General features: G+C 35.8%; 1 protein-coding gene across 2 annotated transcripts in view; it reads left to right on the forward strand.

Annotated features, from left to right (window-relative positions):
• UBE3C (ubiquitin protein ligase E3C) overlaps positions 1 to 15513 on the forward strand; it is a 74955-nt gene that overhangs the window by 54916 nt on the left and 4526 nt on the right. For both annotated transcript variants that reach the window (XM_030444391.1, XM_030444392.1), the window contains 4 exons: positions 559 to 771; positions 9005 to 9193; positions 9290 to 9356; positions 10500 to 10630. In XM_030444391.1, coding sequence (XP_030300251.1) covers positions 559 to 771; positions 9005 to 9193; positions 9290 to 9356; positions 10500 to 10630 — 600 coding nt within the window. The remainder of the gene's footprint in view (positions 1 to 558; positions 772 to 9004; positions 9194 to 9289; positions 9357 to 10499; positions 10631 to 15513) is intronic.

The raw sequence follows: 15513 nt of genomic DNA on the forward strand, positions 1-15513 counted from the left end.
GGAATCTGTATAAGATGCAAGAGAAGTAGTTATTTAGATTTGTTTAAAATGTACTGTATTTAAGCAATTCTTTTAAAGGAACAGACTATTTTACATGTAGCAATTGACAAGAATAGACAAATAATGTTTGTGACAGTGCTAATGGAGGTAGAGATGCTAACGGTTTTGGAAGATATTCTTGTTAGAGTTGCACTGCCCTTTAGCAAACTTCACTTTTCTTGCTGATCTACACATTTAACATATTTCCTGTTTGCTGTCATACTTTGGACAAGAAGATTCATGACAGATGGGCAGTGACCTTACATTTTGAATCACTACATAGTTGATTTGTATAATTTGGGAGCTTGGTATTTCACAAGAATATTTAAATCTCAAACTTCAAATGATTATTTTTAAATTCATGGAGTATCTGAGCTTTTGCTATATCAGGAGATCCTATTCAGGCACCAAATTAAGGAGGAATTACCAAACAAAGTTGAGAAACAGAAACTGGACCTCAGAATTCCTACATGTACAACATTAAAATCTTAACATGCGTTTAATTGCTTTGTTTTTCAGGCTCTTTATGAAAATATGCTGGTGGAACTTCCATTTGCTAGTTTTTTCCTCTCAAAATTACTGGGGACAAGTGCTGATGTTGACATTCATCATTTAGCTTCATTAGACCCAGAAATGTACAAAAATTTGCTTTTTCTCAAGAGCTATGAAGGGGATGTGGAAGAACTTGGACTAAACTTCACTGTGGTAAATAATGACCTTGGGGAAGCACAGGTAAGAATGGCATTTGCTTTTTTTTGGTTTTGTTTCATGTGTGATTGATGAATCATTGCTACACTTACTAATTAATATTTTAATTTTAAAACAGTAGAAAACAACTGTTAAAGGTGGTGTGTGTGTGTGTGGTGTAACAGGGATTCTGACTTGGTATTTGTAGTACACAGAAGCTGCTGTTGTACTTCAGAAATAATTTTTGATGGTGACTTAAAGGTGGTCTGGTCTTTTAAGTAGTAAGCTATAGTGATTATATTCTAACAGTCATACATGAAAAGTTCTATTACCTTAGATAATTTCTTAAAATACTTAATGTTGTTTCTTTGATTGCACTTCAAATAATTGCACAAGTTAGATGATCTGTAAACTAAAATGTGTTGTCTCCTTTAGCTGTAATTTTCAAAGTACAGTACCTAAAGTTAGAAAGTTATTTTAAAACACCTTTTTATTTTCTTTTTTTTAAGGGGCTGAGAGATCAGGCAAGTCAGAGAGTGCTTGATGCTACTAAAAAGCAAATATTTAGGGCCAGTTAGGTCCATAAGTATGAGTTTTTAACACAGTTATACTATATAATTTATTGGAGGGGGTTTATCTTTTGTTTGCGCTGAAGATCACTTACACTCATAGCAGAAAATAAATGTCACTAGAGCTTGAAAAGTGCCTGTATGTGCTAGTACAGTTAACCTCCTGAGTTAAAGTCTTTTGTCATGCTTCCTCTTTCATTTATGAGGTCTTAAAATTGTGTATTATTTGTGGTCTACTTACACTTGATTACGGTGTTTAATTAAAAGTTGGCTCAAAAAAGTAGACCTCACCACAATGGGACGTGCAACAGCATCTTGACTCAGCCTTGTTTCTTGTGGAAGAAACAGACTAAAAGGGGCTGAGCAGTGCTCCTGGGTCTGCCTGGGACTCTGTGGGTCTCCCAGAAGCAGCAGTGCCCTGTGGTTCAGCAGCTGGGCCTGGACATTGTTGGCTTGAGTTCTCTCCTGATCCTTAAATCATAGCAAGCACAGTGTCCAAACCTTCTGCTTCAACCACACCAGGCTCTGCCTTTATTTTGATTCTGCTGTCATCCATTTCTTGTCATTTTCCAGAGAGGGTGATCAGACATTGGAATGGGCTGCCCAGGGAGGTGGTGGATTCTCTGTCCCTAGAGGTTTTTAAAAAGAGACTGAATGTGGCACTCAGTGCCATGGTCTGGTAACCACAGTGGCAGTGGATTAAGGGTTGGAGTTGATGATCTCAGAGGTCCTTTCCAACCTGTATGATTCTTTGATTTTGGAAGATCCTAAAACCTGGACTGCATCACAGTTTTAAAATAGTATCTGCAGATTTGGGGTTCCTGAATCATGGAGAAGGGGATAGTCAGCAATTGCCTATGTAAGTGATGTTTCATATTAAACATAGGCCACATGTTGGCCCTATGTGAAAACTTGTGACCTGCACAGTCTTGAGAAAAACACACAAAAACCTGAAATAAAAGCATGTGATGCAGGTGTATGAGAAAGCAGATTTTTAGAGCACCTACAAGAATACAGCACCTCCTCTGCTGCAGCATGTCCTGTAAGGGACTGTTCCTGAACTGAGTTCTATCCTAGCCATGCATTTGGTTCCTATGTTGCAAAACACACAAGATGTCAGTTTCCAGCATAATCCAGGATTTTTGCGGAAGAGAGGGAGGTCTATTGTTTGTATTAAAAATCAATTAATTTAACCAGACCTAAATTAACAGCTCGGTTGATCATAGCTAATACAAATCCAGTTTAGTCTCGTTATTAAAAAATGAAAAGTAGCTAAGGTTTTCTGGAGAGCTTATGGTTTCCGTACTTTTACTCTGTATTTCCTCAAAAATTAGCCACACAAGTTAGAACCTACCTCAGGGAGTAAAGTTGAAGGACAGAGAAAAAGAGATATTGTTCAGAAATAATAATATAAGGAGATCCAAGTAAGAGATTTTGCCAGCTCTACCAAGCCTGATTTATTTATTTAAATTTTCTAAGACTTAATTGCTTATACTATCAAGACTTTTGATTTTTAATTGTTCAGCATAACTTTAAAAGGGAGATTAAACATAACATGGAGTTTCTGAGTAACTAAATGAAATTTTAATTAAGTATTCTGATGCTGTTTTGCTATATTTATACTTGAATTTAGAACACTGTATCCATGAAGTATTCACCATCTTTTAATGAGACCAAGTATTAGTGTAGTTGAACAGAACTAATTGGTTCTGGTCACAGTCGTTTGTGTTCTAATGCAAGAACTTACTTTTTATACTTCATTTCATTATTGTAATAAACATCATATGGTTAGATATATTTTGTCTCCTATTTGACTTGTGTAACCATTGCATACTAATTAATTGTGTCAAGGTAAGGCTAATTCACTTTGGGAAAAGAGCTTAATTTGCACTTCTTGTGTTGAATGTACATTATCTCTAGTTTTCAGCTAAACAACCACTTTAGGGTCTAATAAATTAGAGCCCAATAAATGCCTCATAAATCTATCACTGTAAATAGCTGTCCTCATGACAGTGTCCATCCAGCAGCTGGCACAAAAGCATTATCTGCAATGAAAGACACATTCAGAAGAGGCTGTATTGCCTGTCAGTTGAAGGTAAAAATTCTTTTATCAGCATATTGATTCCAATCCTGTAATGTGCTTTTAGGTCCCATTAAACTACTGACAAAGTACATTCACCAGAAGTTCAAAAAGGTACTTAATAATTTGCACATTAGACCTGCTAATTAGGGGAGCTATGCCATCAACCTTATCTTCCAACCCCAAATAGCTTTAGCTTTTGATAAAGAACTGTCTGATGTAGTGATACCAGCCTAGATTTCAACCATTGGATCTGCTGCATAAAATAGTAAAAAAAAGTCTGAACAGAATGTCAACCTATAGTTACAGGTGTCTTCAAGTAGCTGTTTATATTTATTTTCTTTCTCCTTTTATCTTGGAATTAGATGTGATAAAATGGCTATAAACTGCTTATTATAAGTGTGAGGTTAATAAATTCAAGAAAATACCTCTTATTTTCAGACCTATTTCTGTCTATTTTTTTTAAAGTGAGGGAATAGAATTTTGTGGTTGCTCAAGAAAAGAGATGAAGATTCAACTAGGAATTTTTTTCAAAAATGTTAGATTCTGTACTTCAGAGAGCTGTTTCAAACATTGATTCTTGAGATTACATGGATCAGAACAGTTGAATATGATCAGAAGACCACATAAATAAAGGGTATAAACACAAATCCACAGGACAGCACTTTAATATAAAAAACAAGAGTTTCTATGAAATCTATATCGTTGATGTCAGAAAATGTCCCTTGATTTTTTAAAGTAGATGTGAATACCATTTCTGTTACTGAAAATATATTGCCTCACTAAAGGGAATTTTTTTTTCTTTTAAATTTTCTTGAGAGAAAATTTTGAAGCATTAAAAATAATACTGAAAGTTTCTGTTTTGGCAACTTCTTTACTAGGATACAGTGGTTTACTTGAATTATTTTGGAAGTTTTTCAGAGCAAAATATTGTAAGTTGAGACTGATCCTTCTCAGGCAGATTTATAGCAGTTACAGCACCTGCATTCTTAGGCATTCAGATGCAATCTGCTACCTGGAACTCCTTCCTGAACATCTGGAAGGCAGATGACAGAGGAAGAAAGGAAACCTTTATCTAATGTTCAGAATAGGGAAAACCATCATGGGCTATGTGAGTAAAAGTGATCAGGTGACAGGTCCCTTATTCTTTTCCAAAATATTTCCCACTTTACCCTCAAAGTATTCTCCTTTTTTCCATTCTCCTGGGAAGCAGCTGCCACTGTCAAATCTGTGTGAGCAGCAGCTACCATTAAGTTTGTCAACAGAGAGTTGCTTTTGTTTGTGATCACATTACAAAGCAATTTAGTGTGACAGATTGTTGTTAGTAAGCCAGAAGATAAGTCCCTTGAATTCTGCTTGGCCAGTGTTCCCTTACTAAGAGTTTCTGTGTTTTGTTTTTGGTGTGTGTTTATTTCAGTGCTATTCTAATACTCAAAATAGGTGCAATAACTCAAAATGATAGTCTGAACCATTTACTTGAGCTGCAGCCATACATAAAAGAGAGGTTTACTTTTTTTTTTTTTAAAGCTATGATGGTTTGCTTAAATAATAATAAATGTAAGTTCTTAAATAATAAATGTAAGCAGCTTTTCTAGAATGTACTTGCAGAAATGTGATTGAATTTATAGGCAACAAAAGTATAAGTGCTGAAGAGGTATGAGCAACCATAGTTCCAGGTGTATCCATCCCTCAGTCAGATGCCTAATGCAATTCCCCCCTCCACATTTCTAAAATATGCAAAGCACCTTTTGTTGCATAGTTTTAATATGTGACTTTTATATTCCATTTTAATATTTTCTGTTTATTTTGAAGACATACTTTGCAAGTATGGAATCAAATTCAGCTGTGGTATTGTATGAATGATCTGAATACTTATCTAAATAATATATATGATTTGATTGCTTTTAACAAAAGTGACTGATAATTAATGAGGTTAAGTGTTGTGGGGTTTTTTTTTTAACTCAGTCATACAAAACAGAAAATACGGTGAAGCCAAGTGTGCACGTTTTGTGTAACCTGTGTTATGATCTTGCACCCTCTAGTGGTGAAAATTGGATGGATAAAATCAAAATGCAAGCTGGTAGATCTTTTAAGATGTAGTAACTTGTGTAAGAAGTGCATCCACATTTAGTATAGTTTTACTGCCATGCCCAGGAGTTACCATTTTTTCTTCTGGTTTATGTCCTTCTTAGCTTTTATGACATAATATATTTGTTATTCCTGCTAGATTAGCCCCTTTGTTTCAACATGTGATGGTACATGGACAGAACAAGGGTAGAATTAATCTCACATTGACAAACTCAGGAAATGGATAATTAGATGACAGGAAAACCCCTGGGAACTTGGCTAACTGAATGCTGTAGTTTTACTGCAAGTGGCCTTGCAGAGTTCAGGGGAGGAAGGGGACCTGTGGAAATGCTGCTGGATCAGAAATAAGGGTTTACTAGTTAAAAGTTTAAAAAAAAAGTCCAAGGATCTTTTGAAACTATTTTTTCCTGAAAATAGTGGTGAAAAAGAGTACAATGCTTTTTTTCTCCAGTTTTCAGGAAGAACATTACAGGGAGAGAGAGTAGCTTTTATTAGACAAAAAATATTGCTTTCCCATTATTCTTAGACCCCTGTTGAGACATGACCATTATAATGAAATCATAAGCATGAGTTAATCTGTGTCCTGATCTCTGTTTTCAGGCCTGCAAGAAAGGCAGACATTGTACTTCACCTAGTGCTGGAATGGAGGTTAAGATGCAGCAGTTTCCTAGAACACCTGCCAGTAGTTCCAGTTCAAGCATCTTTTCGAGCTCAAATGTGGCTCATACTGAGCTCATAGAAATTATTGTATGCAAAGGGAATGATAACTTAATTAGTTTATTGTTGGTGTCTGTATTCTTAAGAGATGCTTGATGAGTTAGGTGATACAAATATGCTTTAGTATGGCCAAATTCAATGTGTCTCTGCCTCAAAGAGAGGAACTGTATTTTGTGAAGTTGTGACAGAAGAACAGATAATTATTCAGTTCTGGAAAACAAACAAGATTGTAAGTGGGCAGATAAATTATTACGGAATCATAGAATCACAGAATAATTTGGATTGGAAGTGACCTCTGAAGGTCATCTAGACCAACCCACCTACAGAAAGCAGGGACATCCTGAACTAGATCAGGTTGCTTAGAGCCTCATCAAGCCTCACCTTGAATATCTCCTGGGGTGAGGCCTCAACCACCATCCTGGGTGTTTTAGTAGTGTTGAGGTCTCAACAATCATCTGTTCATGTGAAACATCATTGGTAGCTCTGATTCTGTAATATTAAAGAGCATAGGAATTTAATAACTATGAGGAAGTTTTCTGATCTCATTAGGCTTTGTAAAAGGGTATTTGATAGGAGGAAATTAAAGGAACTTGACTTATTTCAGTTCAGTGAAAAAGCCTCTGGGAAGATTAATTAAGTTGCTGCCCATAAGTAATACATCATGGTTATAACTGAAGAGGAAGGAAAGAACTGGTTAAGCAATAGGGTAATGCTGAAATAGGTACAGTGAGCAAATTTCACCCATTGAACTCAAAGTGGAAATTATATTAATGCAATTATCAAGTAACTTTCCAGTGATGTTAAAACTATTACAGTAAAATTACTACAGTGGTATGAAGCATTGTAGATTTCTAAACTCTGGTGGTGTTTGCAGTAGCAGTGGAGAAAAGCTTAGCAGTCCAGGGCCCCCTTCTCATCAAATGTTTCCACTGTGATATGGGACATGTTCCATACTTCTTCTAATACTCTTTGTGGATGCTACCAGAAAAAGTATCCTCACCTGGGCCAGACAGTGACACCAGGTGGTGGCCTGTGCCTCCTGGACTGATGAGCAGCATCAGATGCCAGAGGTGCTGCTCCCAGAGAAAGCTCTCCTGCTTTGTGAGCCCACAGTTCATGCTGAAGGAGACTCACTCACTTGGGAGCAAGCTAATGTGGCAGACATGAATCGGCTAAACTGACACTTGATTTTACTTAATTCTAATCAGTACTACCTACACACAGGGATGGTGGTGTATTGATGAGGTTTTTATACTCTTCGTGTGACAAAATCAAGAAGCTTGTAGCTGAGGGATTGAAGTGGGAAGTAAGATGTATTTTTAACTCCTGTTGTAATTTAGGCTGTCCTGCCTTATCAAGGAAAGTGGTAAATATTCCATCACACGGAGTTTTACACCAGAATTGCTTGTCTTTCTAAAAAATGTGCTCTAACTTGTCTCTGGATTTATTGATTTAAATACAGGAAACTCTAGACAGAATTCTCTGAGCTGTGTGATCAGGAAGGTCAGATTTCACAGATCTGACTGTTCTCTTTTGGCCATGAAAAGCTATGAATCAAGTAAAAACCTAAATGCTCAGAAGCACTGTGAATTTTTAATCTTACCACTTCTCATTCTGCTTAGTACTGGAATAGATCATATTATTAGGTAGCATGTCACCAAATAAGCTATTAATGGTCTTAATCCTCTGTGCTGCAAAGATGTGATTGCTGCCAGAAACTGAAATAAGTGATTGTTTAGAAAAAATAAATTAAAATTTCCTGAGTGTAGAAAAAAAGGATGAGAAGGTGAGTGTATCTATCAGCTTTATTTATTTATTTATTTAGTTAAAAAAATTACTCTATTAGTACTCTAATAATCCCTTCTGGTTGGGCTTCTACTTAAGTAAATTAACATCATGTAATAGCAAGTAGAATATGTAAAGGTCTTTAGTGTTTTAATAGCAACTACCATTCATCCTGATTGCTATCTTAATGCAATTACACTGCCTTTATTTAGGGTTTCTTGTGGTTTGTTTTTCATTAAAGAAAGATTCTTTGCATTCCAGGGTATCTTGGTGTACATGAAGGACAGAAGTTAAACTTCTTGGTAGAAAAAACAAAGTTTAGAGTTGTATGGTTTTTATTTTTCTTGAAAGTACTGCATGTGTGTAACTTCACTTCTCAACAGTAGGTAGTAGGTAGTAGGAATGGTGAATGCTTATAATTCAATAATTAGGTTTGTATCAGAATGTGAATTATCACTCAGGGGACATTTCTTTTCTGTTATGTGATCTTGCAGAATTCACAATCACCCAACAGAGAAGATCCTGTCCAGTCAAGCACAGCTTTTTTAATATAACTGGAAGGAGAGTACTCTTTGTGAGCTCTGGTTTATACAGGCTTCTCTCTCTTCGAGGGCACTCTCTAGCACCAAGTGAAACTGGAGGTGAACTTGTCAAGGGGGAGATTTTCACCTCAGTTTCTGTCTGACTTACAATAGTGAATTTAGTATTACACACTGTCTTCTATTAAAGAACTGTGATTTTTCCTGAATCTGCTTTCTAGTAATAAACCATAGGGCCATGCACTCAGCTGCATTAGGAGCTGGAGGTCTAGGCTTAAAAACTGAGTGCCATAGAATGTGCTCTCATGGGTAAACAGAAAAATATCCTACCTTTATTAGTGGTCAGAATCTTCTGTCTTATTTTAAGATGAATTTTCTTCAGTATACTCCAGTAAACCTGAAATCTTCACATTACTTACTGGAATGTTTTGCAGTTCAATTCTCCAGTTCCAGGACCCAGAACTAAAGTTTACCAAGATGATGCCAATTATTGTTTATAGGTCGTTGAGCTGAAGCCAGGAGGAAAAGACATCCCTGTAACCAGTGCCAACCGCATTGCTTACATCCATCTGGTGGCAGACTACAGGTTAAACAAACAGATCCGACAGCACTGCCTTGCATTCCGCCAGGGACTGGCCAATGTGGTCAATCTGGAATGGCTTCGGATGTTTGATCAACAGGAGATACAGGTATTTCTGCTTAAAACTGCAGAAAACGATTGCTTTAAACAAAAAAATGCTATTTTTTGCTTGTATTGTAACTATCTAAATTTCCTTCACTGCTAGGTTCTGATTTCTGGTGCCCAGGTTCCTATTAGTTTGGATGACCTTAAATCTTTCACAAATTATTCAGGTAAAGAAGTTTTATTTAAATTAAAAATTGCATGACAGACTAGGGAATAAACTAATTCGATTTTTATCCTAGTTTTTAAAAACTAGTTGTAGGGTCATTCTCATTAACTTTGGCCAGACTCTGTAGATGGGCCTGAATTTCAGAAGATTGGGGAAAATTACAACGTAGTTTTATAAATGCCAGGAAACATACAGGTATGCAGTTTGTTTTATTTGGAGGCTTGCTCCAGGACTTGGTGGCTACCAAGAAGATGAAAAGTCACATGGAAAAGAAATGGGGTAATGGGTGCAAGTTACTCCAGGGGAGATCCTGATTGGACATCAAAACAAAATTTTTCACTTTTGAGAACAGTTGAACATTGGAATAATCTCCCCAGGGAAATGGTGGATTCACCAACACTGAACACTTTTAAGACTCAGCTTGACAAGGTGCTGGGCCATTTTATCTAGGCTGTGTTTCTGCCTAGAAACATTGGACCAGATGATCCAGCCTGGCATTCTTTGTCTATGTAATTCTATATATACAAGTTTATTGCCAGATAAGTAGAGGACCTTTCTAAATGGATGTTAATCAATGGTTGTGTTGGGTTGCTCCGAAAAGAAGTCTGCAGATGAATTTGAGATAGTTGATTTTTCCCCTGTATTCAGATTATTTGCCATTTCTCAGCCGGAGGAGAGAGATCAGATTTTTTTCTTAAGAGAAATGCAAGGTGTCTTACATAATTTTTTCATGCATGTATCATGAATGTAATAAAAAAATAGCTCCTATATCATTGGTTCACATCTAAGCTTACTTCAATGTAATCTGATTCATTAAATAACATCCCAAGTCTTGCAGATTTTGCAGATGCTTAGAGTAAAAGGCAGTAATTCAAAGTTAGTAGGTAAATGCTAAACTAAATAAAATAAATTTTAAACAAATGAATAGAATTCAGTGAAGAAAACTGAAATTAATAAACTGAGGGATATGGTAGCCATAGGTAAACAGTGAAACTCAAAATGCAGTGATCAAAGAGATCTGTAGATGACTTGAAGTCAGCAATGTAAGCCGGTTATAAATTTTCCCCAGGCAAGATTTTAGGTTTCTTGAAGAATTTCTTGCTTAAAAGTAGTGTACCTATAAATTGCTTAAATCTCATTACAGGTGGCTACACAGCAGACCATCCTGTAATTAAAATATTCTGGAGAGTTGTGGAAAGCTTCACTGATGAAGAGAAACGCAAACTACTCAAATTTGTAACAAGCTGCTCTCGACCTCCTCTTCTGGGGTTTAAGGTATTAAGTCTTCCTGACTTCCTAAAAGGTTTTTGTAAAATATTTCAACTTGAGATACAAGCTTTTCTTGTCTGTAGAAATTTACAATTTGAGAAGGATGTCTGTGAATTTCAAAATGACTTCAGTATTTGCATTTATCATGATTATAGTTTAAAATGTTTTTATGAAATGTTCTGTTGGTTCCTATTTTAACTGCAAAAATTGATCAGCCTCAAGCACATTGGTTAGGTCATTTACTCTTTGTCATGGTCTTCCCTGCCATGTCATTTTACTATGCAGAAGCAGTATTGCTACCAGTTTCAAGGAACAGGTTGTGTTAAGCATAATGTCTTCAAAATCAGGCAAAAGAGAATGTAGGATATAAAAGCAGCTATTAAATTTGGACCTTCTAAGTGAACCATTTGAAGCAGGAGGCATACTGTGTTTCCTTCTAATTACCATTTAGCTACTTGTAGGGTCACAGCTCACGTAACGCTCCATATCTAAATTCTCTCCTGCTATCTTTAGATTGATATTTGTGGTGCAGCCCTAAGTATGAAGAAAACATTTTGTCTGGTGCTTTTAAAACTAAAGCAAGCTTGAGGCAAGTTGAAGGCATTTTGAAACTGAGTCCTTGGGATATTCTACCCATGAGTTGCAGCTGGGCTGCAAAATTCTGGCTAGGAATTGGCCATGAACTTAATTTCCTATAAAATGTGGAAAGATTAAGTGTTATTCTTCAAGAAAATAAATTTTAAAAGTGCTTCATAGCAATACCATCACCTTCAGCACAGTGCTCAGCATGTTTCCTGTTGTACTATTTAGTACAGTAAATAAAATGGTGGGCTTATGTGGAACAATTTAAGGCATCCCATAATCCAGTTTCCATCAAGCAAGGATTTGTTGCTAAGCAAAAATGAGAACATATACTATGTAAATTTTCACATTATAAGCCACTGTGGTACAATATACAATATTTAATTAGCAGTGGATAGTAACTAATTTCCTATGTTTCTAGATAAAATAGGTGGATGAACCCATAAGAAATTAATTTAGGTATTATGTAAATCCTGAAGGTTTATTAGCTGTTTTGTAAAGCAGGTGGTGTTGAATGAACATTTTCTCACTATAGAAATACTTCTCATTATAGATACTAACTTTTTATAAAGGAACAAGGAATTCAGATATTATAATCTGAGGGTAGAAACAACATACCTGGAATTCTGCAATTTTATTCTTAAATAATACTGTGGAAGTTCATTCTGGTGTTGTGGCTTGTTTTTTGTTGGGTTTTTTTGTGTGTGTCTGTGTGTTTTGTTTGTCTTTTTCATAAGCATTTAAAATACCTGAGAGGAAAATACTAGAAGAATTTCTTCTTTAGGAATTGGACCCTTTCTTTTGATGGGCTTGAGGGTGACACATAAAGATGTTGCAAGTAGAAATATGGAAAAAAAAACCCAACAAATTCCTCTTACACACACATAACTTAGATATTTTTAGTCCTTAACACTAGTTTTCTCTTAATGAATTAAACAAAATTCATTCTAGAACTTTTAAGCTCTTGACAGTTTACTCTTTTTGTAAGTACAGTTTTCTTCTGGAAAACAAACAAGATGCTCCAGTATTGAAATCGCAGTGGTATCAGACACAGATCTCTAACACCTGAATGATTTAAAATACATAAAAGCATATGTGGGTTGTCAGTAGTATGGGGATCAGTTGCTAGGGGTGCAGAAAGAATGCTCCAGTACCTTCAGCAGCTTTTAGTTTTTAAGGCTGCAGAGCAATTTTGAAGTGGAGGAGTTATTTCTTGTGTCATATTCTGCAGTGAATTATATTTTTTCCTTTGACTTCCATCTATCCCTGTATGCTGTAACTTCACATTCTCTTCCCTCATCAGTCCTTTCATTTATTTTCCCCTTTCTTTGGAAGCTGATAGGTGTATGCAGTGCTGCCACTGCAGCACAATAGCATTTACAGCTCCTTTGGAGCAATTGATCTCTAACCCTCTGTGCGGTCTTAACCCTCTGTGAAATTCCTTCAGCTGCTGAAGCAAGTGCTGTGTGGTGCTGTTAGCATGTGGGTAGGTAGTGTATCCTTCTTCAGTGTCTATAGCTCTGCTACACTCCTTTTATAGGCACCTAGGAGAGGAACTGGCACTTTCATTTGGCAATTTACCTGTTCATGTGTCTTCAGGATTAAACTAATCCTGTCTCAGACCCCACAAGCTCTGTTAACTGGTATACCAACCTTTAAGAGTAAAGAGTGTCTGGGGTAATTACATTTGGATATGGAGACAACAGAAATGGATGTTTAATCACATGAATACTATCTAGGATATTAATTGATAGATTTGTGTGTTTATTTAAAAGCCTGCAGGCATTTCTATTGAACTTCTCTAAACTCAGTTGAATGTCACTGCTGAGTCCTAAAGCAACAAACAAAATTTTGTAGGACAGTGGGAAGAACAATTAGAAAACCATGGGATGGGACTAAGATGGAACAGTGCACATCAGTCATGTAATGAAGGGAGGATTGGAGAGCAGCTGTGGAAACAAAGCAAACAGAACTTTCTGTTTGTTGTCATCCTTTTTAACTTCAAGGGGAGGGGAGGGAATGCATCTGTAGTTGCCCAGTTTTGCAATAGCCAGTGTGACATTTGAAGAGATGGAGGAAGTGAGTCAAAAGTCTAAAAATACTGAGGCTGATAGTGACACATTAGAAAAGGCAAACGTGGAAAGCTGAAGTTTGTGTGTCTGCTTGGGAGATAGACCACAGCCTGACTTTTAACATATTTGTCTAAGAAAAAATGGAAGTCAAATAGTCATCAGATTTTCAGAATGACATCAGCAAGTTAAAAAATGAATTCACTGCAGAACGGACTTGTGTGCTCAGCCACAGGCAGCAGTCTTGTCAACAGAAAGCAGGGTGAAAAGGCATTACTGCTGCTCTGCTGGGCAGCACTGAGCAGGAGTTAGGTCAGTACTTGCATGGTGCTTGCAGTAGAATCTCATTGACATGGATTTACTAACCTGGTTTGCCAGGAAATGTTTTCCAGAAAAAGAACTGGGTAAGTGGTCAACAGTGTTATGTCTTGGTGACCTCTGACAGGGTGTTGTTCAGAGCTTTGAAGGTGAGGAGTGTGAAGCTGCCAGAGTGCTGAACCTTACTGGTTAAAGGACTCTCAATTTATTTATGTTGATGGTGGACACTAACACAAACTATCTTAAAAATTTATTTACAGTTTTAATATATATACTATATTTTTCTGAGGGCAACATAATTTCTGGTTCTCATTCTGAAATCTTCTGTATGCTATGAATACTATGAATATATATATATATATATAAAAACATGGAACCTTCATATTTTCCTAAAGTTAGTGCATTTTATTTTAAGATTAAAAAATGTCTTGACATTCATAGCATTTAGATAGCACAGCCTTGTGTGTCTCATTTAAGAATTTTAAACTCCTACTGCTATATTTGGACTCAGAATAACTTTTACTAAAGCTAATTAAAGTTTAATAAGTTTAATAAATGTGATTGTTACAGACCAAAAAAAAATTATTAAAACGTGGTTGAAAATTTTTAAGTTCCAATCAGGTCACATAATAAATTGATGATACTTTTCACTTCCAAACTATTGCAGTTTCCTGCTGTACAGTATTTAATTATGCAACAAATGGTGCCCTTGGCATGACATTTCAATTTAGAACTTCATTTTTCCATTTTTAAAGCTAAAGTAGGGGAATTCAATTAGCATTTTGAAAGGAACACTAAAAAAGCTGCATTTTAGCCATGAAATACTTTTAAGGCCTCCATTTGAACAATAATTTAGCTTAGAATCTCATTGACCTTTTGGCTTTGGAGCTGGGATTTTTTTCCAGTTTCTAAAATCAGAACTGTTTTACCTCAGGCAAGCATTTGATAAAATGAACACTTTCTTGCCAGCAAAAGCAGTGTTTTAGAGATAACAAATATTTTTCAATATTTTTCAGTATATTTTTTTCTCAGAGGAAAAAAAAATTGACATTATTAAAACAATTCTGTATTCTATACCATATGTTTGAAAAGTCTGTTCTTTGGATCAATAGTTATCACATCAGAAGAATAATCAGGGTTTGACAGATTTTTATCATTACAGATTCACTGTGCACATCAATATCATCCCAGTAGCAGCTGAGTGACTTTATAATCACTTTGTGAAGAAACTGAATATAATTGTTTTAAGTATAGTTAGATCTTTATTTGGATAATATAAAGTAGTAGTAGTAGTAGGAGAATATAAAGAGTTCTAGACCATGGTGATGTAAATACTTGCTTAATCTTACACATGAATAGTTCCACTGCAGTAATCTTTACTGTTGGGCTGGAAATTCATAAATTACAGGCTTATTGAAAGATCAATTTAGACAGAAATCCCCTTAGGAAAGGGAATGCTTTTAGCATTGCACCAGACAACTGATTTTATCAAAGAAAATACTGTGTATTGCGGTGAGTAGAAGGAAATTAATGGCTTGATACTCATCAAGAATTTATTTTGTATATCTGGGGTATACTGAGAAGTTAAAGCTCTAGAAGGAAAACATTAAAGGCATGTATTTGATCACTGTTTCTTCATTTGGGATTTTTTTTGTGTCACAAAGAAATTGATTTAGTACTATAACTTTACCAGTTTATTCTTAGTTTGGGTCACTCATTCATCCCCTTTGTTGTCAGATGATTACTACAACATGACAAGTAAAAGCTTGTGTACAGTTTGTCTGTAAAACTGGAATACTTTTAAGCTCTGAGAAATGTTGTAACTGGCTTAGCACATTACTTCATTAGCTTGAGCATAATTTCCTTTGTTAGGATTTTTTTGTCTATATAGAAACAGTGTCTTCTCTGCCTGGAAATTAA

This window comes from Calypte anna, chromosome 2 (genome assembly GCF_003957555.1).
Source record: "Calypte anna isolate BGI_N300 chromosome 2, bCalAnn1_v1.p, whole genome shotgun sequence".
Classification (NCBI taxonomy): Eukaryota; Metazoa; Chordata; class Aves; order Apodiformes; family Trochilidae; genus Calypte; species Calypte anna.